The 22,268-nt window shown below is 37.4% G+C and overlaps 1 protein-coding gene across 1 annotated transcript in view; it reads left to right on the top strand.

Moving 5' to 3' along the window:
• Positions 1–22,041, top strand: part of SMC3 (structural maintenance of chromosomes 3) — a 50,952-nt gene extending 28,911 nt beyond the window's left edge. Inside the window, exons 14-29 of the mRNA XM_054033765.1 lie at positions 2,624–2,727; positions 2,984–3,083; positions 3,763–3,923; positions 5,474–5,615; positions 7,129–7,279; positions 9,077–9,229; positions 12,683–12,834; positions 13,315–13,473; positions 14,226–14,333; positions 14,824–14,932; positions 18,453–18,700; positions 18,831–19,043; positions 19,774–19,965; positions 20,144–20,321; positions 20,920–21,026; positions 21,574–22,041. Coding sequence (XP_053889740.1) covers positions 2,624–2,727; positions 2,984–3,083; positions 3,763–3,923; positions 5,474–5,615; positions 7,129–7,279; positions 9,077–9,229; positions 12,683–12,834; positions 13,315–13,473; positions 14,226–14,333; positions 14,824–14,932; positions 18,453–18,700; positions 18,831–19,043; positions 19,774–19,965; positions 20,144–20,321; positions 20,920–21,026; positions 21,574–21,645 — 2,349 coding nt within the window. The 3' untranslated portion in view covers positions 21,646–22,041. The remainder of the gene's footprint in view (positions 1–2,623; positions 2,728–2,983; positions 3,084–3,762; positions 3,924–5,473; positions 5,616–7,128; positions 7,280–9,076; positions 9,230–12,682; positions 12,835–13,314; positions 13,474–14,225; positions 14,334–14,823; positions 14,933–18,452; positions 18,701–18,830; positions 19,044–19,773; positions 19,966–20,143; positions 20,322–20,919; positions 21,027–21,573) is intronic.
• Positions 22,042–22,268: the final 227 nt, after the last annotated feature.

The following is a 22,268-nucleotide window of genomic DNA, read 5'->3' as shown; positions in this document are numbered from 1 at the left end:
TGACTTTTTACACATACACCTAACGTTTTTGTTCAGTATGAAATCAATCTGCCTGAAGTTTCACATGTGGTAGGTTAAGGTATAATTTTCCTAGAAAACTTTACAAGTCATTTGAAACACAGGCTCAAAAATTAGGTGATTTTTTGCTTCCCCCACATCTTTTAAATATCTGGCATAGGAGCAAAATATGGTCATATTCCTTATTCACTGTGTTAGTGTTCCATGGGGTTTTAGCCTCTCTAAAAGGGGGTCCAGAGGAATCATTACTTTGCCTTCCTCTGCACCAACCACAGGAGCTCTGGCCAGCCATACAGCGGAGTATACTCTGCACCTTTTTGTGGGGTCTAACTATGGGTGTTTCCCCTTTTGTAAATGAGAGTTCCAGAAAGCATTGTGAGCAATGCCTTCTAAATGCTTCGCCTGGGGCACTGCATCAGAATATAAGAATGGCCATACTGGGTCAGACCAATGGTCCAGGTAGCCCAATATCCTGTCTTCTGACAGTGGCCGGTGCCAGATGCTTTGGAAGGAATGTACAGAACGGGGTCGTCATCAAGTGATCCATTCACTGTCGTCCAGTGCCAGCTTCTGGCAGTCAGAGGTTTAAGGACACTGAGAGCGTGGGGTTGCATCTTGGCTAACAGCCATTGATGGACCTATCCTCCATGTGCTTATCTAATTATTTTTTGAACCGAGTTATACTTTTGGCCTTCACAACATCCCTAGCAATGAGTTCCACAGGTTGACTATGAATTGCAGGAAGTACTTCCTTATGTTTTGTTTTTAAACCTGTTGTCTATTAATTTCATTGTGTGACCCCTGGTTCTTGTTATGTGATAAAGTAAATAATACTTTTTCCTCTATACCATTTGTGATTTTATAGCTATCTATCATGTCCCCCCGTTATCTCTCTCCTAAATCGAACAGTACCAGTCTTTTGAATCTCTTCTCAGATGGTGGTAGTTCCATTCCTCTAATCTTTTTTTGTTGCCCTTCTTTGTACTTTTTCCAGATCTAATATATCTTTTTGAGATAGGGTGGCCGGAACTGCACCCAGTATTCAAGGTTTGGGCATTTATATTGGGTACCATGCATTTATATAATGACATTATATTTTGTCTTACCTTATGATCAAAGATCAAATATTTCATCTTTACCCAGGCCTACGAGTGCTGTAGCTAAAAGCCACAGCAGACCATATGTTGAGCAGAATATTGGTCTGCCCTGTGCTGCTGTCCAATTGAGATATCGTGCATATTTTCCAAAGGTTCAGCCAGACTGCAAAGTATTAATGAAGGGATAAGGAATGTTCCTGATTATGGAGGGGAGAATTGACAGCAGCTTTGATAGCACTATGCTGGCTGTTTTGTTGGAGCCTTTAATCGGGGTTGAACGGTAGCCTGTTCTAATGGTGTTGATTTTTCCAGACTGTTTAACAGTCTTAGTATGGCAGTCACATGGCCGTGCAGGGAATATGCCCACTGCTAATGCCATTATGCTTGATGTGCTGACAGATGCAGCTCTTACAATCTCTATTGCATAATAAATCTACTGAACTTGGTGATAAATGTGAAACCTGATCGAAGTTCTGAACAAAGGAAGTTCCTCTGAACACTGAGGAAGAAAGTGTTCTGCCAGGGTGTAAACCACATTTTGGAAGAGAGCTCTGCTACTCAAGCAATTCTCTGTAGTTGGTTGAGTGAGGGAAATGGCATACCACTCTGGCTGTTTTTACTGGCAGAGTTCCTGCAATGAACAACTCTCAAGCCTCTGTTTCTTCTGGAAGTGAAAAGGATCTCATCAGTGCTGAAACGTGTGTGCGCGCGCAAAACGATATATACACAAATGCTTCTAACCAAGCTGAAATAATTGCCTGGCTTTTTTGTAACATGGAGGTTTTTCGGAGAAATTGGTCTGAAGACAGGAAAACTGAACAATAAAAATAAAAGATTTTAAGACTGCAGAAAATAGTAGTACTAATATTAAGAATCATAAAGTTATTACCAGGAAATTCCTAGCCATTGATCTGCTGAAAGAAATGAAAGCTCTTGATTCCAGACAATGGGGATAGAGGAACATCCACTAGCAAGTTCTCCAAATATGCTGCACTAGCGGAGTACCTGCAGCTAAGTGGTACCAGTACTTGACTTCATTGGAGAACACGCTAGAACCTTCATTATAGTAAAGTGGCATGGAAGGCTAACATGCAATATAGTCTTGTACAGCAATCTAAATGCTATTTAGCCTCAGAGGCTTATTATTTTTGTGTTCCAAGCAGATTGCAGTAATGTGTCTCTTTGATTCCACTTTATAGTGTAATTTACAATGACTTTGAGTATTTCTGCTAATTCTCTAATCCTTTTAGTTCCGCAGGTGGCTGGAACATCAGAATCAACAAAATAAATCTTTTCTTCTTTGTCTTTCTTTCCTGGCTATTAGCAAACAGTCACTTCATAGTCTCCATGCTGCTGCTGCTGACCTCTGAAGATTTGTTTTTTCTTACCACTTTAGCAATTTTAGTGCAAATCATGGAAAAATTTACAGGAATTAATTCTGAATTGTAATATAAGGATTTAAAGCTAGAGTCTTATCATTGAAAGATTTCTTTTTTTATGTGCATTAGAAATTGGACCAAGATCTTAATGAAGTTAAAGCTCGTGTCGAAGAACTGGACAGAAAGTATTATGAGGTGAAAAACAAAAAAGATGAACTACAGAGTGAAAGAAAGTTAGTAAATTTATTTAAAATTTGTTTTAATTATTATGTGTAAAATGTAAAGGATGGCAGCTGTGTAGTCGTTAGGTTGGCATAACTACTTAAGTATTTTTAAATATGGTCATGTGTTTGGAGGTTTAAACCTCTACATTTCAATTTTTAAAAAGTTACTACTCTAGAAGGAAGTTAGCCCAGTTTTACTTGCTAAGAATTTTCTGATAATCAAAGTGCTTAATGATGTTAACCTGGCTTTTGTCTCATTTTGTAGTTATCTGTGGAGAGAGGAGAATGCTGAACAACAAGCTCTTGCTGCAAAACGAGAGGATTTGGAGAAGAAACAGCAACTTCTTAGAGCAGCAACAGGAAAGGTGAGATACTGTGCATTTGTTAGTTACTAATTGATTATCTGACATGAGGAAAGGTTTCATATCTTTTAAAGATAATTGCCACGTCTTTAAGGGGAAAAAACAGTCTACAGCTGCAGATCATAATATCAGAACTTTTTCATAAGCCTTATTTTTCAAATACTTACAGCTCTCTGAAAAATAATTCTTTTGGGCTATTTATTCTCTGCCTAAAGCCAGTTTTTGGAGTGAGAAATTTTTTGCTGAAATTCCGTTTGAGTTTATCAAAGCATTGAAAACTGGTGGTTCTCAGGCTCTCAAATTACCATGCCTATTGGTTCCTGTATCCAAAGCAGGAACTTGTGGAGCCTTAGAGTAGTCAGTGACAGCTCACGTGCACCAGCCACATGGGTAGCCATGTGTTGTCTGCAGTCCTAACAAGAATTGATCAGTGACTGTGGCCTTCATAAGGCCCAGTGGCTGACGCCGAGCAGCTGAGAGGCAGATGGTGAATGACCCATGATCTCAATTAGAAATCACTAACAAACTTGAAATCCAAGCAATAAGCTTATAAACATTTTGTCAGTTTATATTTTAAACTGGCAAGACAAAGGACTAAAAACTCTAGATTAACATTATTTTTAGGTCACGTGATCCTTGAAGTCTAGTAATATAAGTTATTCATTATATTTTTTTGTGACAGGCCATTCTAAATGGTATAGACAGCATAAACAAAGTCTTGGAGCACTTTCGCCGGAAAGGCATAAACCAACATGTTCTAAATGGTTACCATGGAATTGTGATGAATAATTTTGAGTGTGAGCCTGCTTTCTACACTTGTGTTGAAGTTACTGCAGGGAACAGGTAAATTATACTGTATTGAATTCTTCTTGAGTTTGAAAGGGTAAGAGGGGGATGTTTGACTTCATGCATGTTGAAAGCCAGTTGCTGGCACAAGCTTGCCATAGGAGGGTTTATTCTTTTGATGTATACATTGGGCCTGTTTTCAGCTTTAGTTGCATGTATGTACAATAATCAAATCCACACTGTATCAAAAAGATACTGAAAAGAGCTCTTTACCTGACTAAAACGCACTACCCAAATTACACCCTTCCTTCTCTCAACCTGTATCCTTAGGAAAATCCTTGCTGTGTGTCCAAAAGATCAGTAGGCTTGGGCTGTACTGAGCAAAACTGTGGGGAGGAGAGCAAATTCCAGACTCAAGAGCTCTGCACTGAGTCCTTCCCATGGTCCATTATGCAACTAGGGTATTTGCCCAAATAACCTGGTATACGTCAGGGTACTACAAAAATGGCAGTCTGTAGGATACATAGGCTCCAAACCATCGGGCTATCATTTGAATGGTACTTGGAAATCAATTGGAAGCCGGTGTAGTCTCTAGAGTAGGAGTTTGAGAGATGCTCCCAGAAAGCACACTAAGTAAGCATTTAACTGCAGTCTGTGTACCTGCTGAAATTTCCAAGTGGTTAATTGCCTCAAGTAGAGTACGTCACAATGATCCAGTCTGGAGATAGCAAAGGCATGAGTATTGGTGGTGAAGTCCACATTCCCTAAGAAGGCTAACAATCTTTTAGCCATACACAATTTGTTCTAGTATTTATTCTTGTAAACTTCCTGATTATTTTCTTTACGTCCAAACACACACCTTTTTATAAAAATGATTGGTACTGGTGTTTTGTCATTTTTCTTTTCCTTTTAAAGCGTAGTGGGATGCTGTGTTCGATGTACTAAACAAAGGAAGAGAGTTAGTCTCAGAAGCAGTTAAAATTACTCTTTTTCACTCCCTTTGATTAATGATGATTGCACCCACTGCCACCTGGAAAATTCTTTTTATCACCCTTTCAGCACCAGGCTGAAAGTTGATTGCGTGGAACAGAGCATTTTAATTTTGCCCACCCATGATCCTGTCCTTAGACAAGGTGTTTCTGCGTAAACACTTACAGGGAAGAAAGGTAGACTAAATAGGCTTGCTATTGAAGGGTATGTGACATATATGCACAGCTGATGAGGAAAAGACCTGAGGTCAAATGTTAATTGGGCTTTCCCTGTGACCAATGCTAGTAAATTCTTGGGTGGCCTCATTCGGATGAAACTGAATAAGACGACTAATTATTAAAAAAAAACACAAAAAAAAAGCCCCTGTCCCAACTACTTAAATGGTGTTTCGGCAGATTTTAGTACAGTGTAAATTATCTTCCTATTCTAAAAATTTCTGTGACCATTATTTTTTCCACTTGTATTTTCTAAGGTGTGGTATGCCAAAAACTGTAGAGAGAATAAAACGTGGTTTTGTTTTGTTTAGTGGTTCCTGAAAATTTGAGTTTGGGGTAGAAAATATCAATTATTTTGGCATAATAAAATCTTGGTGGTTTTTCTTTGGTCTGTTAAATTAGGTTATTTTATCATATTGTGGATTCCGATGAGGTCAGTACAAAGATCTTAATGGAGTTTAATAAAATGAACCTTCCTGGAGAAGTAACTTTTCTGCCTCTCAACAAGCTGGATGTTAGAGATACTGCTTACCCTGAAACCAATGTGAGTCACTGTGTTGATACGGACTTCTGTTTTTTCTTCCAGTAGATTACTTATAAGTCACACGTTTGTCACATAGATGTTATGTACTCTTGCTGCTGCTACTTTATAATGCTATTTTCTTCAGGCTGGCCATGTCCAACTAAATATTTTTTTTTCAGTATTGCACTCCTTCAAGAATCTCTAACACCTGGTAGATTCAAAAAAGTAATGTTAAACTTCATGCGTTTAAAAACATACAGAGGTGAGATCGAAAGGAAGAATTTCATTGTTATCTGAATAGAAATGGTAATTGTTATAAGAGCTGTCAAATGTACTTTCCTCAAGTTGGAAGGCAGCCTTTTTACAAGACCTGGACAAGCAGATAATATGACATAGCATAAGACAGCCAAATTTATTATTTGAAACAAGTTGTGCTCCATTGCCACTATGAAAATTTTGTTAATACCATTATATTTTCACTAGTAAATATATAATATACTTACAATAAATATCTATTTGAATACAAAATTGTAGGCTAGTTTAAAAAAATTATTTATTTCCTACGGTAAGGTAGGTCAGCTAGACTTTTTACATATTCTATTTAATTTTGCATAAACAACGAAACATTTCATAATCCCATCTCCTAGAACTGGAAGGGACCTTGAAAGGTCATCGAGTCCAGCCCCCTGCCTTCACTAGCAGGACCAAGTACTGATTTTGCCCCAGATCCCTAAGTGGCCCCCTCAAGGATTGAACTCACAACCCTGGGTTTAGCAGGCCAATGCTCAAACCACTGAGCTATCCCTCCCCGATAAATGATACTGATAGGAACAACCTGATTCTTCACACACATTCACTTTGGAAATACATTATGTATGTATGTTTCTGGTGGCACCCACAATATCTTATTCCTTATACAGAAGAAGTTAATTGACAGACACAGTAACAAAAATCATTTAAACTCACTCAGTTGCTACTTAGCACTTGATCCTGTTCCTGTTGAAATTATTGGCAGACCTGTCATTGCTCCAGTGAGAGTAAGATCAAACCTTAAATTGGCCCATTCAGATTTTCATAATTATTTATGCCTAACTTGCATGTGCAATATTTTTGGTGTGTCTGGGAAATTGTAATAAGCCTACGCCCTAACTGATTGTGCAGCAGTTTAAAGAACAGATGGTCATACACAGAGACAGTAATTTGTGTTCACAATCACAGGCATTTCTGTAAATTATGATGGCATGCACAGTTCTAAACGGATTTGCTTCATTAATTTTCAGTACATTGGAATGACCTAGTCCTAATGTTTTATTTTTTTAATTCAAGATTACAGAAGTTCTTATTGTAAATGTGAGGGTTTATTTTATTTTGTTCTTTTTGTTGGGTTGCCAAGGGTTCTCTTTAAATTATTTTCCACTGGCAATTGCACAGTGCACCCAGTGGATGCTTCAGGCAATGTGTGACATATTCGTGCAACTTATTGTTCTTATTGTTGGCATGTACTGCTTTATTGATGTGAATGCTACATTTTTAGGACGCTATTCCTATGATCAGTAAACTGAGATACAATCCCAGATTTGACAAAGCCTTCAAACATGTTTTTGGAAAGACTCTTATTTGTCGTAGCATGGAGGTGTCTACCCAGTTGGCCAGAGCTTTCACTATGGATTGTATTACTTTGGAAGGTATGTATCGCAATTATATTATTAATTTAATGGAAAAACAGGGTCTTTGGCGGACCGAGGTTCATTGAAACTAGTCTATTACTTTCCTAGTGTTCTTTGCAAAACCTGATACTATGGTAATTTACCTGGGTAAACTAGATGAAACAAACTAAATGTTAATATCGCTGTTGTCATAGTCCAAAATGTTTTTTAAGTCCTCTAGGTTTTTTGGTGACTTAAGCGACAAATCAGTAGGAATCATCCCAGAGATTTACAAAATGGATTAGATTTGTACCCGATTTTATCAGGTATTGATGTCCCTGAGGAATTGAGAAGCTTATTCTACTAGGTTTAAAACAATTTCCATGGCATGCTTATGTACCGCTTAATTACTAAGAAGTGCAGGTTTGCTACTTTAGTATAGTAGTCACATGTTTGTCTTGACTTGATATCTCCCTGTTTTTTGGAGAGGAATCTTCTGTTTAGTGGCTCCCCATGGGCTACGCTGCTAGTTTCTCTCTCCTTTGAGAAGTTGCTCAGATCCCCACTCTGAGAGAAAATTATTATTTACAATAACTGGTTCTTGTAGTGTTGTTTTCTGTAGATCCACTGTGCCACTTTCCTATATTTTTCCAGAGTGCTTTAATGAATCTTTCAATGTGTAAGGGCAGTTGAGGCCACAGTCCATTTTATATCCTTGAGTCCAAATGTTAGGATCCACACATGTTACTTGCATGATTCAAACAGTCATTGCATCATAGAAGATTCTGGGTCCAACAGCATTGTTGGTGTATTCATCCCGTGTGCATCTGCAGAGGCAGTTCTTTAAGAACCCCAGTTAATGACAAGTAACGTTTCTTGGGCAAAACAGTTCACCATAAGATTTGTCAGGCCTAAACGAGACTAAGGCTTTGATCAGTCGGGACAGCAATTACAGATGGAGGTACAGCAGAAGATTTGGTAAAAAGGATGCACTGTAACAGCAAATGTTAAGAGAAGGTTGGATCTTGCTCCTTTTTGGGTGGAGTGTTTTAATGGAGCACACACCAGTTGTTTAAGGTTAGCCCCGTTTGCCTTGATTATGTCTGTCCATTTTGGCCACTATTGAGGAAACTGCTCTAACATGCTGCATTTTGAAAAACTGGTAGTGATATGGTGTTTGAATGTCCCCATTGTTCATATAAATTGACTTTAATGTGGATTACATGCTTTCAGAAGTTAATAAAAGAAATTGAACTGCTTGATGCTGAGAGAAGGCAGTTCCTCGTGCTAGGAACCTGCTGGTCTTGAGGCATTAAATACACTTTTTAAAAGCTTTACAAAAATAAATGTGTTTTTTTTTTGCCTTGTTAACATTTGAAAGTGACATTTTGTAAATTAATTGCAAACATTACATGCATGCATGATTCCTCAGAATTATATAGAATCTCTCTAGGAAATTGACAGTACTTAAAGTACATATAATAATATAATAATAATAATAATGGAGATATCCCATCTCCTAGAACTGGAAGGGACCTTGAAAGGTCATCGAGTCCAGCCCCCTGCCTTCACTAGCTGGACCAAGTACTGATTTTACCCCAGATTCCCAAGTGGCCCCCTCAAGGATTGAACTCACAACCCTGGGTTTAGCAGGCCAATGCTCAAACCACTGAGCTATCCCTCCCCCCCGAGGGATAGCAGAATTAGCAGAATAATCATTAGCTTCTAGGAACTCATATTAGCAGAATAATCATTAGCTTCTAGGAACTGCTTGGAACAACATGTCCCATGGGTGTGCAGTACAAAAGTACCATTTTAATTCTCTTATGTTCATAGGTGATCAAGTCAGCCATCGTGGTGCTCTGACTGGAGGTTATTATGACACAAGAAAGTCTCGGCTTGAACTGCAAAAAGATGTTAGAAAAGCAGAAGAAGAACTTGGTGAACTTGAAGCAAAACTCAATGAAAACTTGCGCAGAAACATTGAAAATATCCTTTTTGATGTATTTGTGCATGTTGTGTGGGAAAAGTTGCATGGTAATAAGGCCTAGTGAGCTTGTTCTTTTCTCCCACCTTCATTACAAAATGAACAATTTTTTTAAGACTTTATTTTTACATATTGGCTGTTTTCTATGGTATTAGTTGTAATTGCTGCCTATGCAGGCTTTCTTCTATATACTGCTATAGAGGCTCTAATGAGAGTAGAGTCAACATTAAAAAAAAAAAAAAAAAAGGTAAAATTACTATATTAAAAATGCAACAGAGCCCACATAAATGAATCTGTTAATACATTTTATGCCAGATTTATATTGTTGGAGAATTTAATTTCTAATGTAACACATGTCCCTCAATTACACTTGATTAATTGTACATGTGTAAATAGTGTTTGACATTAGTCAGTGATCAGGAGATGTTTTCATAAATGATTAAGTGATATAGACGCCAGCAGGTCAACAGGTTACTTATAACATCTTTACTGATGTCAAGTATCAGGGGGTAGCCGTGTTAGTCTGTATCTACAAAAACAACAAGGAGTCTGGTGGCACCTTAAAGACTAAGATTTATTTGGGCATAAGCTTTCGTGGGTAAAAACCTCACTTCTTCGGATGCATAGAGTGAAAGTTACAGATGCAGGCATTATTATACTGACACATGGAGAGCAGGGAGTTACTTCGCAAGTGGAGAACCAGTGTTGACAGGGCCAATTCAATCTGGGTGGATGTAGTCCACTCCCAATAATTGTCAATAAAAGACAATTGACACCTCCTCATCCATTATTGGGAGTGGACTACATCCACCCAGATTGAATTGGCCCTGTCAACACTGGTTCTCCACTTGCGAAGTAACTCCCTGCTCTCCATGTGTCAGTATAATAATGCCTGCATCTGTAACTTTCACTCTATGCATCCGAAGAAGTGAGGTTTTTACCCACGAAAGCTTATGCCCAAATAAATCTTAGTCTTTAAGGTGCCACCAGACTCCTTGTTGTTTTTGTACCTTTACTGATATAGTTATAACCACCTTTAACACATACTGCTCATGTCTGTGACATGCTTTTGTCCTCTTATTATCAACTTTAACTTTCTATAAACTATACCTGTACTCTTAATATAAAGAGACCAAATCTCTAGGTCTTAAAATATGATTTTATACAATAAAAAATGTCACCAAGGTTTACTTAATAGGTGCTAGCGACTTGATCCTAAAGTCAGCTGCATGATGTCCTTTCAGAAAATATTACTATGGCTCTATCATCCTGAGATTTAAAAGTGGGAAAAATAAGTAAAATTGATTTTTTAAAAAATTGTTATAATCTAGTAGAGATGTTCAGAAAACATCTTGAAACCATAAGCTGTGTGCATGATATTGTAGTGCTAATAAAATATTTTAGTCTAGTTTTGAGAATCCTCCTTATTTACAGTGCTTGGAGTGTAGTTTTCATACCTCTGCTTCTTATAGCAACATTGTAACATTGTGAAGGATATTGTTATAGCAAAGCACTGTAAAGTAAAAGCAGTCCTATGTTGAAATTTATTTATATGTATATAAATAAAATGGGCTCATAGATATTAGAGGTGGAAAAGGCCTGTTAACTATTGTGATCTATCCCATAGTTACTACAAGGTTGTTCCATACTGTGTTATTTTTAGTGTTTGTGTAGTCTAATTCTAAATGCCCTAAGTAACAGAGATTCTACCGCATCCTACTGTTTTATTGTCTGCTAGACGTCATGGTCTGGAAGCTTTTTGTGACAGTTAACCTGAATTTGTCTTCTCTTAATCTCATCCAATTTCTTCTGTTTCTACCCGGTTGTGCTACCCTTAATTATTTCTCTCCTTCAGTGTCTATTGCATTCTTCTAAATAACCTCTGAAAACTCTTGAGATAGCTGTCTTTTCTGATTTTAATAATTATTTAGCCAAGATATATATTCTATTCACCCATAAGGTAAATATAGAATTAGGTTAGTTGTTAACATGGTATGTGTAGTACATGTCTAAAATAATAGAAAGGAAACTAATATGTAGGTGGATATCAGTAATGTTTTAAAATACAGAAGAATATGATATGGAAAAGGGGACAAGTTGAAGGAAGTTTTCTAAATCTCTGTATTTCACTAGCTTTTTGTAAACCTCTTTAGTCATGACAGAACAGCTATTTCTTTATAAGCATGTAAATTATAGCTTTCTCAAATTGTTGACTGATATGTAGAATAGAGTGTTGATTGAGCTGTCTCAATATATGTCAAACTGTGATGCAGATTACATGACTAACAATGTGGATGCTATTGTAGCTATTGAAGGAGGATTTCAGAAGGAATTAGTGAGACTTTTAAAGCCAGAGTGAATAATTGTGACTTAATTTTTTCATGTGTAAATAACATTTGTATATCAGTAACACCTCTAGTAACACTGAAGAAGTTTTTAAAAACTTTTAGTATCATGGAAAAAGCCATAAATAAAGATTTGGAGTAGAATTAAAAGCTTCAGCAAGATTAACCTTCTAATGCTCAGTGTTTCCCAGTTCTAATTATGTGTAGACTCCCAGTCTGCCCACACCTGCCTTCAGCATCAGATTCCAGACTAGAACGCTATAGTTTATAGAAAAAAAAAAAAAAAAAATATATATATATATATATATATATATATTTTAAGAGTGGAATTAATACTGGCCTGTTCAAGAGCTCTAAAATTCTCTGTCTTCCTAATTCCTGACCAGAGTGTTGGACCCCTTCTGGGAGCAAAAAGTCTAGTACGTTTCCAAGGTCTTTTTGTTTTGGGGGCCTGCCTCTCTCTCTTTGACTGACAAATGGTAGCATTTGTAATGTGGACGCATCGGTGAAATCTTGGTCCCATTAAAACTGGTAAAGCTCCCATTGACTTCAGTAGGGTCAAGCTTTCATCCTTGTGATCTAAGGCAGCGGAAGATAGGAATTTCTTTACTGGATCAGCCTGTGGTCCATATAGTCCAGTCTGTGACCAGTGGCAAGCACCAGATGCTTCAGAGGAAGTTGCAAGAAACCCTCACAACAGGCAGATGTTGGATAATCTGTCCCCCATCAATGTTTTGTCCTAATCCTAATAGCACTTAATAGATCAGGCACACTAATTTTTCTTTGCATTTGTTTCTAGAGCCTATTGATTACAGTGCTATAAAACTGTTACTGATATGTCTGTCTTGGGGGTGCTGTTGCGGCAACATATTTGACATCTGAGAGGAAATGGGATAAAGCACCACAAGAGTCTCAACTGACCTATTTAATCTCTTCTGGTCAATTGAAGGCTTTGTATTGACCTCTGAGAGCAGCTGAATGTGACTGGTTCTATATCTATGAAAGTTGTGATATGATGGGGAGTGAGCAAAAATGAGAAACTGCAGTAACAGTGTGGGTTTAAAATACCTCTTCTATTTAAAACTTGGAATTTTCCTTAGCCCACTGTATGGATTAATAATGAAATTGACCAACTGATGAATCAAATGCAGCAAATTGAGACCCAACAGAGAAAATTCAAAGCTTCCCGAGACAGCATCTTGTCAGAGATGAAAATGCTGAAAGAGAAGAGACAGCAGTCTGAAAAAACCTTTATGCCAAAGGTATATAGCATATGTAAGAATTTGTTAGTGACTTCTTAGTTAATTGTTTGTTTGAGCAGACATACTTCCTGTCCCAAAGAATTTATAGTCTGAGTAGACAAATAAAAAATTGGTGCATACGATGCACTAGCTGACCATATGTTGGAAAGTATCATGCAGGGCTCAGGAGTGGCAGTCAAAGGGGCTGATTTTCAACTAAAAATGAAGTTTTCTCCTTTCTATAAGCTGTCTTTTACAAAATCAAAATTGTTTCCCATTGGAGACTATAGCATGCATGCTGACAGAAATGTCCTAGAAAAAGAGTTGGTAGTCTGGCATTTCTGACAGGTTACAAGTTGGACTGGTCTTCCTGAACTGTTCATGTTGTCTTAAAACTACCACACTGGATTTACTTAATACAAGTCGAAAAAGATAAGTTTAGAGAAGCTTGCAGTTTCATTTGAATGATGATCCAATTTGATACAATAATCTGTTCTGTAGCAACGCAGCTTGCAAAGCTTGGAGGCAAGCTTACATGCCATGGAATCAACTCGAGAATCGTTAAAAGCAGAATTGGGAACAGACTTGCTGTCTCAGCTCAGCCTAGATGATCAGAAACGAGTGGATGCACTTAATGATGAGATTCGACAACTGCAACAAGTAAGGAGAACTAAGAGAATAGATGTCATGACACTAAACGTGGAGAATTTCTTACTGAGAAGACATTCTGTTAATTTAAATCTTTTCTTATGTAGGAAAAGTGAGATGTCATTGATAATCCACAGCTATGTAGTTCTGTGATCTTTGCGCAGTATGAGGGAGATGTTTTGTGTTTTGTTTAATTGCTGTCCGTGCTATATATTTTGCTTTTTTCAGATACTGTCTAGACTTTTTCTTTAACTTAGGTGTATTTTGCTTTTAAATAAGACCTTTATTATGCAGTAGTCATGTTAAAATTGACTTGTTCCCTTGCTTTAGTTTTGCAACAGGCAGCATCTCCTTCAGTAAACCCTGTAGGGTGTGGGGAGACAGATCTGTGCTATGAAATAAACAAACCAACTCCGTTTTTGTTTCATCTGGGTCAGTTGGGGGAACATTACGATTTAAGGACATAAAATTTTGGAGCTGTTTTGGTCTTGGTAAAGAGTTAGACAAGGCTAAAGTTTCAAATAGTCTTCCATGTTTAATAGTGCAAAAGTTGGGTTGGGTTTGCTCTGTTTTGATTCTAGACAGCTGTACAAATATTAAATATTAAAAATGTCCTCACATTCATATTAACTCCACACATATAAGGAATTGTGTAATATTTTCATTTTATTGGATTCTACAAACTTTTCTTTCCTCAAAGAGTAAGAACCTTCACTGGGAGCCTTTGTTTGATGCAATTAATATTCTCTCCTACTTCCTTACAGGAAAACAGACAGCTTTTGAATGAGAGGATTAAACTGGAAGGCATCATCACAAGAGTAGAGACATACCTCAATGAGAATCTCAGAAAACGCTTAGACCAAGTGGAACAAGTAAGATTATTGATTTTCTTAGATCCATTTTGCAAAATGTTCTTGCCTTGCACCTTCAGAGATTTGACAAACTATTCTTCTTCTCTTAAATATGCACCGGATATACTACTGATAATTTATATATAGCTTTTCTACTTCTGTTTATCCAACATGCAAACTGAGCTATGTTTTTTTTTTTTAGGATTGAAACAGAATTATTTAAGAATGTATTTGAGGTGTGACTGACAGTGTATCCAAGCTTGCAGAAGTACAGTGTATATAATTAAACACAAGTTCACATTATAACAGAACTGTACAGCAGTGGCTGTGGATTTTTTTGAGGTTTAGATTTAATTTAAAACAAAGTTCATTCTTCTGTGAAAAGAATTTTAATGGCTATAGTCGGACATAGGACCAGGGTAGTAGAAAATAACTCATTTCATCTGCAGTGTGGGTTTGTACTTTGATTCCCTGCTCTGGCTATTCTTACTGTTTATTTTTTGTCCCATAGGAATTGAATGAGCTACGAGAGACAGAAGGCGGCACTGTTCTTACTGCCACAACATCAGAACTCGAGGCCATCAACAAACGAGTGAAGGATACCTTGGCACGATCAGATGGTTGGTAATACTGATTCTTGGAATGAAAATACTCTACACTTTACAATACTCATAAATGTGGTTGTGACGGGTTGGACCCCCATTTTGAGATGCCCATTCTGCTCCACTAGCCTGGATTCCCTCTCTCTGGCCTCTTGCAGTGCACGCACGCACACACACAGTTAGGGCGACACTCAGCTGCAGACACAGACTGAAGTCAGTTCTGTGTGAAAGGATTCACCCAGCACTCCGGTTCACATCCCTTTTGAAGAATAAACCCAAGATAATATTGCCTTGCGCTGTATAGAAAAATCTGCACAGCGCAAGCTCATCAAAATTTGCCCTCTCCCTCAATGTGAAGAGAGATGTGCACAGCTTCTTGGCCCCTCTCCCCCGATAGAAATCGCACAAATGGTTTAATAATAAAACAAATTTATTAACTATAAAAGGCAGATTTTAAGTGAATATAAGGAATAGCAAACATAACAAAGCAGATTACTAAGCAAATGAAACAAAATATGCTAACTAAGCTTGATTCACTAAAGAAACAGGTTACAAAATGCAATTTCTCACCCTAAATGTTGAATTAGGCAGGATGCAGAGTTTCTGTAGCTTAGATTTCCAGTTATCTTTTTCTTACAGACTGGACCCTGTGTCAGTCTGGACTCACCCCTGTCTTTCCCCTCAAGTACTTTCAGCAGTCTGTCTTCTTGGGTAGGCAGTGGAGGAGAGTCCAGATCAACCCCCTCCCCAGCCCTTAAAAAAGATTTACATAAGGGGGGAATCCTTTGTTTGATCTCCATCCCCTATAGTAGAAAAGTACCAGCAGTGGGGGTATTTTTCATGAGGTGACATTATCACCTGACCTTGTAGTGCAGGGATCGGCAACCTTTCAGAAGTGGTGTGCCAAGTCTTCATTTATTCACTGTAGTTTAAGGTTTCGCATGCCAGTCATACATTTTAATGTTTTTTAGAAGGTCTCTCTCTGTAAGTCTATAATATATAACTAAACTATTGTTGTAGGTAAAGTAAATAAGGTTTTTAAAATCTTTAAGAAGCTTCATTTAAAATTAAATTAAAATGCAGATCTTATCAGTTTAGTGTGATCCTTGACCTTGCTTTTCCTTGCTGAGTTTTTCAGTGTCTGGCACGTATTTGGATACTTTAAGCTGCACACAGGCTTCTGAGTGATCAATTGTTAACCGGCTCAGATTTCATGTGTGAAAATACCTGTTCACACGAGTATGTGGATCCAAATGCTGAAAGCATTGCAAACGCAATTTTCTTCAAACAGTTAAATTTCACTGGCAGGGACAATCCAGTAGGTCAGAATAGAGGCCTCACGATCTCTCTCGGTAGCTTCAAGTGCACTCAGCAGATCTCCAAACTTTGATGCCCACAATTCTGAGCTTTTTAACTGAATGAGCTGCATTTCGAAATCTTCAACACCCATCCACTGAAATACAGACAAATCCAAGTAGCTTTCGTTGAACTTTTCAGATTTAATTAGGAAAGAAAGCATTGGGCCAAATCACTGAAAATCTTGAAATCTGTCAGAAAATTCTGATTCCAGTTCTTGCATGTACATTCCAATCTCATCGACACTGACAGTGCAACGTGTCGATAGCTCTTTTATGTGTTGGAAGTAGCGGAAAGTCGAAGTTCAAATATCCCGAGAAAAAACTGCTAGTTTTACAATGAATGCTTTCCAGGCTTCATAAAGATCCAGAACCGTTTGCCCTGCACCCTGGAGACAGAGGTTGAGTTCGTTTAGGTGAGCGGTGATGTCAGTTAGAAACATGAGCTTACACAACCATTTGTCATCATCCAGTTTGGGGTATTTTAGTGCTTTTTCTGACAAAAAGGCCTTGATTGCATCAAAACAGTTTACAAAAAGCACCAAAACCTTGCCACGACTTATCCACCAAATATTGCTGTGAAGTGGAATGTCGTTATAAGCACTGTCCCTCTCTTCTAGCAGTGCTTGAAACTGTCTGAGTCAAAGCAGATCGACCAACAAGGAAATTCACAATTCGCACCACTGTATTCATCACATTATTAAGATCTGAATTAGAAATTTTATCACACAGGTTTTCTTGATGGATGATATAGCGAAATTTGACTGTAGGGCGGCCAATTTGATCTTCAAGTAACTTTACAAATCCCTTCTGTTTTCTGACCATGGCAGGAGCGCCATCTGTTGTCACACAAAATATTTTTCTGATGTCAACTCCTCGTTCTTCAAAATGGTTTACAAAACTTTCCACTATATCTTCCCCCTTTGTTGTGCCATGCAGGGGTTTTAGGCAACAAAGTTCCTCTTGGATTTCGTCAGAAGCACAATATCTTGCAACAACAGCCAAACATGGAACGTTGTTTATATTCATGCTCTGATCAACTGCAATGCTAAACATGGCTGTCAGTCTTTTAATGCAGTCATCTGCTTTTCATTAATGTTTTCTGCCATTTTGCTTATGCCTCTCTAAACTGTTCTGGCAGAGACAGGCAGTTCTTTTATTCTAGAAATGATCGTATCTTTATTTGGCAAATCATTGAACAAAACCTCCGAACTGCTGAGAAAAACTTTTTATATATATTCCTCATCTGTAAATGGCTTTCTGTTTTTTGCAATGCACTGTGCAGTTTTGTAACTTCCTTCTGTAGCTTCATTTTTACTTACATTTCTCTGAAGAATCTGGGGTGTAATGTGCCAATGGTATTCATTTTGGTAAAAGAATTGAGCATAACATGAGATAAGAGGCAACTAATAACATTGAAATAAATTTCAAACTGATAAAAGAACATTTTTACACAATATATAATTAGCCTGGGAAACTCATTTAACAAAATATTACTGACGCAAATAATTTTGTAGTAATCCATAAAGGATAAAAACGTGTATGATATTTTAATCCTAGTAAGTAATTGTGAAGGAGATATCAGCCCTCAGGTTTAAAGACAAGTCAACCACTAACTCCTGGGAGTTAGAAAGAAACCTTCCTTATGGGCACATTCTTGCATAATTGTTTATGGAGTCTTGACACGTTCTCCTAAACTATATAATATTAGCCAGTGTTAGACAGGATACTGCACTTAAATGATTCACGGGTCTAACCTGGGTCCTGACTTACACTATGTGCCTCTTTAAGGTTTATGATCATGACCTCAGTTTCAGGCAAACCTGGTCAGTCTTAGGGTTTTGCATGAAGTCATGTGACAGTCACAGATTTCAGTGGTTTTCATGCCAAATAGCCAAGTTTAGCACAGCCTTATACTAGAGTTTCTTTAATGTAAGAAATAGTCCCAAAGTTTTGACTCAGAATTCTATATACTTTCTTCAATAAGATTTTTAATTATATAAGATATCCATGAAACTTTTTTTTCAGCTTTTTTAACCTCATGGGTAACTTGCCTTTTTTTTTTTTTTTAAACATCTTTACTCTGTAGGCTTTCTGATTATTTTTTTTTTAATAGGTCAGTGGCTGGATAACTGCTAATTTTACACAGGCATAATATCCCACTTTGCTTTTTCACATCTCAGATCTGGATAACTCAATTGACAAAACAGAAGCAGGGATTAAAGACCTCCAAAAAAGTATGGAACGCTGGAAGAACATGGAGAAGGAACACATGGATGCAATTAACCATGACACAAAAGAACTTGAAAAGATGACAAATCGGCAAGGCATGCTTCTCAAGAAGAAGGAGGAATGCATGAAGAAAATCAGAGAATTGGGCTCACTTCCACAGGAGGCCTTTGAAAAATATCAGACATTGAGTTTAAAACAGGTAACAAGTGTGCTTGGTTTTATCGCAAAAGCATAACATGATCTTGCCTGGGGGTGTAGCGCCACACCTCTTGAATGTCAAACTGGAATAGAACCCAAAGATATCTTTTTTTTGTGTTATTTTTCCTCAGTTATTCCGTAAGCTGGAGCAGTGCAACACAGAGCTGAAAAAATACAGCCATGTCAATAAAAAAGCTTTAGACCAGTTTGTTAACTTCTCAGAGCAGAAGGAGAAGCTGATAAAACGACAGGAGGAGCTGGATAGGGGCTACAAATCTATTATGGAGCTGATGAATGTCCTTGAACTCAGAAAATATGAAGCTATCCAACTTACTTTCAAACAGGTAATACTGGAAGCCATTAGATAAGACTATGAAGTCGGAAGAAAATTTAGTTTTTCTGTGCTGTAACTTTGTAGGATGGAACAGATCAATGCTTGAGTTGTGTTAAGAGCCAGTAAGATTCTCAAAGCACTTTAAAACACCTTTTTCTTTTGGCTCGTACTCATTATGTACTACGTATAAGAGCCATCTATAGAGAACCCCCTAGTTTAAATCCTCTACCTTCAGAATTCACCTTGGAACTGGGTAAGATTCTTTTTGGAACTCATCAAAGCTGCTCCTAATATAGATCAAGGGTGTGAGGGCACATTTTGCATACAATGCAAGGTGAACGCTCTCTACAGCACTCCCATATCCTGTTTAATTTGGGCCTACTCTAAAGCCCATTGAAGTCCATGAGTTTCCATTGGCTTCACTGGGCTTTGGATCATGCCCTGGGGAAGCAGCAAGTTTATCCTGTGGTGTTTACTGTCTTATAATAGTATGAGTCTTGTCCCTTTCCATAGACCTTACAAAAAGGATGAAAAATTTTAAAAAGCCAATTTTTCTTGTTTACTGGATTTCTACAGTAAATGCTGTGAATTATAGTATGCAAGCATATCTCTGTTCTTTAAGGATAATCTATTAGTATAATATCATGTAAAAATAGCTGTTGTAATCTGCTTTTCAGATTAGACTGTGTCTGTTTGCATATAGATGAACCTGAATTGACATTCACTTTTTGTTTTCCAAGGTGTCAAAAAACTTCAGTGAGGTGTTCCAGAAGTTAGTACCTGGTGGCAAAGCCACGCTAGTGATGAAGAAAGGAGATGTGGAGGGCAGTCAATCCCAGGATGAGGGTGAAGGCAGTGCTGAGAGCGAGAGGGGATCTGGATCTCAGAGCAGTGTGCCATCTGTAGACCAGTTCACAGGAGTTGGGATTAGGGTAAAGAAAATCTTTGCATTTCAATATTTGTAGTATTCTTTTAGTAGACCAGTAATTATGTTTCTAAAAATGAGCGCTAGAAAGTGAAGTTATAATGAATAATTAAATTCAAACACCGTACAGCAATATTTGATGTCCTAATACAGTAGAGTTAACTCCTGTTATGGCATGTTCTTAGGTGTCATTTACAGGAAAACAGGGTGAAATGAGAGAAATGCAGCAACTTTCAGGTGGACAGAAGTCCTTGGTGGCCCTAGCTCTGATTTTTGCTATCCAGAAATGTGATCCAGCTCCTTTTTACCTGTTTGATGAAATTGACCAAGCTCTGGATGCTCAGCACAGAAAGGCGGTTTCAGGTAAAGGTTTTGTTTGTTTCTTCCTCAATAAAGAATAATCTGGCTAAAAATAATGTTTGTTTATTCAAATAAACAATTTTTTTCATAGTAAAGGGACATATGTTACTGTTTCTACATGCATGACAGGATGCAGTAAATACAGAAAATTGTATTACTTTGGCTATGTTATCTTTGTATCTTTCAAAAAGTCATTGCAAAATTAATTTTAAGAAATGTCTACGTATAGCATACAATTTCTAAAAGATCTGCTTAAAAGATTACAATTGGGGAAAAGTTTTACTCTGGCTCTGAAATAGGCAAATAGATTTTTCTGAATCCAACTTTTTGCAGCATGCATATCTTATGACTGAAATGAGATGAATGCTTACTAAATCAAACTTCTGTGACTTATCATAAAGGGTCAATTCATTGGTACACCAAATGGTGGTATTTCTTATAACACATAATTGATGTTACTACATGTAAAATCTAATAAAAATTGGGCACTTTTGTTTTTTGTTCACCAAGAAAAGAGCAACTGTTATTGTTTGCCTCTTAGTAAGAATTGTGGCCTGTTTATTGAAAAGAGAGCTGGCTTAAGGATATCCTTATTTTTCAGATATGATTATGGAACTAGCTGAACATGCCCAGTTTATTACAACAACTTTTAGGCCTGAACTGCTTGAGTCGGCTGATAAGTTCTATGGTGTAAAATTCAGAAACAAGGTAAATATTTGGCTATAAATAAATATAACAAAATTATGTTGCTGGTATTGAACATTTGGTGAGACTAAGCTAGCTCAATGGGCTGGAAAATTAAATTTTCAGTTTTGTTTAGAGTCACAAGTGATAGACAGTGACCTTAGATGACCAAGTGTCTAGTGGATCTGTGTCCACATCACATAGCCGCTGCTTGATTTGCCTGTGCAGCATGGTTGGAAGTCTCCACTTCCCTCATGACAGAATCATGATTAAAATAGCAAGGATTCATTTGTTGCATGTCTATAATGTATTCACAACAGAGATGCATGTGAGCTGTTGGTGTCTGGGCTTGAAGAGTACCGATTCTGACCATTGTCATCAATCTCTCTTTTGAAAAGGCGGTAAAACCTGCAGTTCACATAATCCCAATCTTCCAGTGTTCTAGAGCCATTCATCTCAATTGACACTATTATAGTCCAATCACTGGGTCTCATTTGGCACTTTCTCAAAGTGAGGCCTTCACTATCTAGGAGACATTACTTTTAATATATATCTATTTTTTCCCCATTAGGTTAGTCATATTGATGTGATCACAGCAGAGATGGCCAAAGACTTTGTGGAAGATGACACCACTCATGGTTAAATAGAAATGTATTGCCAATTTGCTTGGAAGACGTGTATAGTGTGATGCCTACACCGGGGAGCTGTAAATTAAAATCTGAAATATTTAGTCATTGTTAAAATAGTTTTTGAACATACATTTTAATCAAGAAGATTATTAGTTTCAGAGGAGCTTGAGTACCCATTTTGTCTCTGTTGCTGTATTCTTTTATAAGATACCTGTGTTACCTTTATACAATACCTGTAGTTTGAAAACTTTATCCCTACAAATCTTTTTGTAAAGTGTCCTGTTGCTGTTTTAAAGCTTTTTTGAAAAGTGCTAGCTATTCCTTCCTAATTATAATTTTATCATTTATACCGCCTCACATGTTTTTTTAAATAGCTTCAATTAAACAGTTGGTTTTATGGCTGTAATTCAGATGTGGTGTTTGGAGTTGTCTTCTCTTTACAGGATTCCCTTTCCATCAGTCCAGGTAAAGACTGTGGACATGTAGGATCTGGCTACGCATAGGAAATAAGAGGCAAAATAATGTGTCTCATTCTCTTCTGTATACATCTAACTTCCCATTTATTCTCCTTTGCATGGATGGATGCCATGCAAATTGCAGCTTAGACAAAAGAATCAAATTCTGTATCCAGATGCCA

Source organism: Malaclemys terrapin, chromosome 7, assembly GCF_027887155.1.
Source record: "Malaclemys terrapin pileata isolate rMalTer1 chromosome 7, rMalTer1.hap1, whole genome shotgun sequence".
Taxonomy (NCBI): domain Eukaryota; kingdom Metazoa; phylum Chordata; order Testudines; family Emydidae; genus Malaclemys; species Malaclemys terrapin.
Note: the sequence above shows the minus strand (reverse complement) of the source record. Positions and strands in the feature narration are given on the sequence as shown.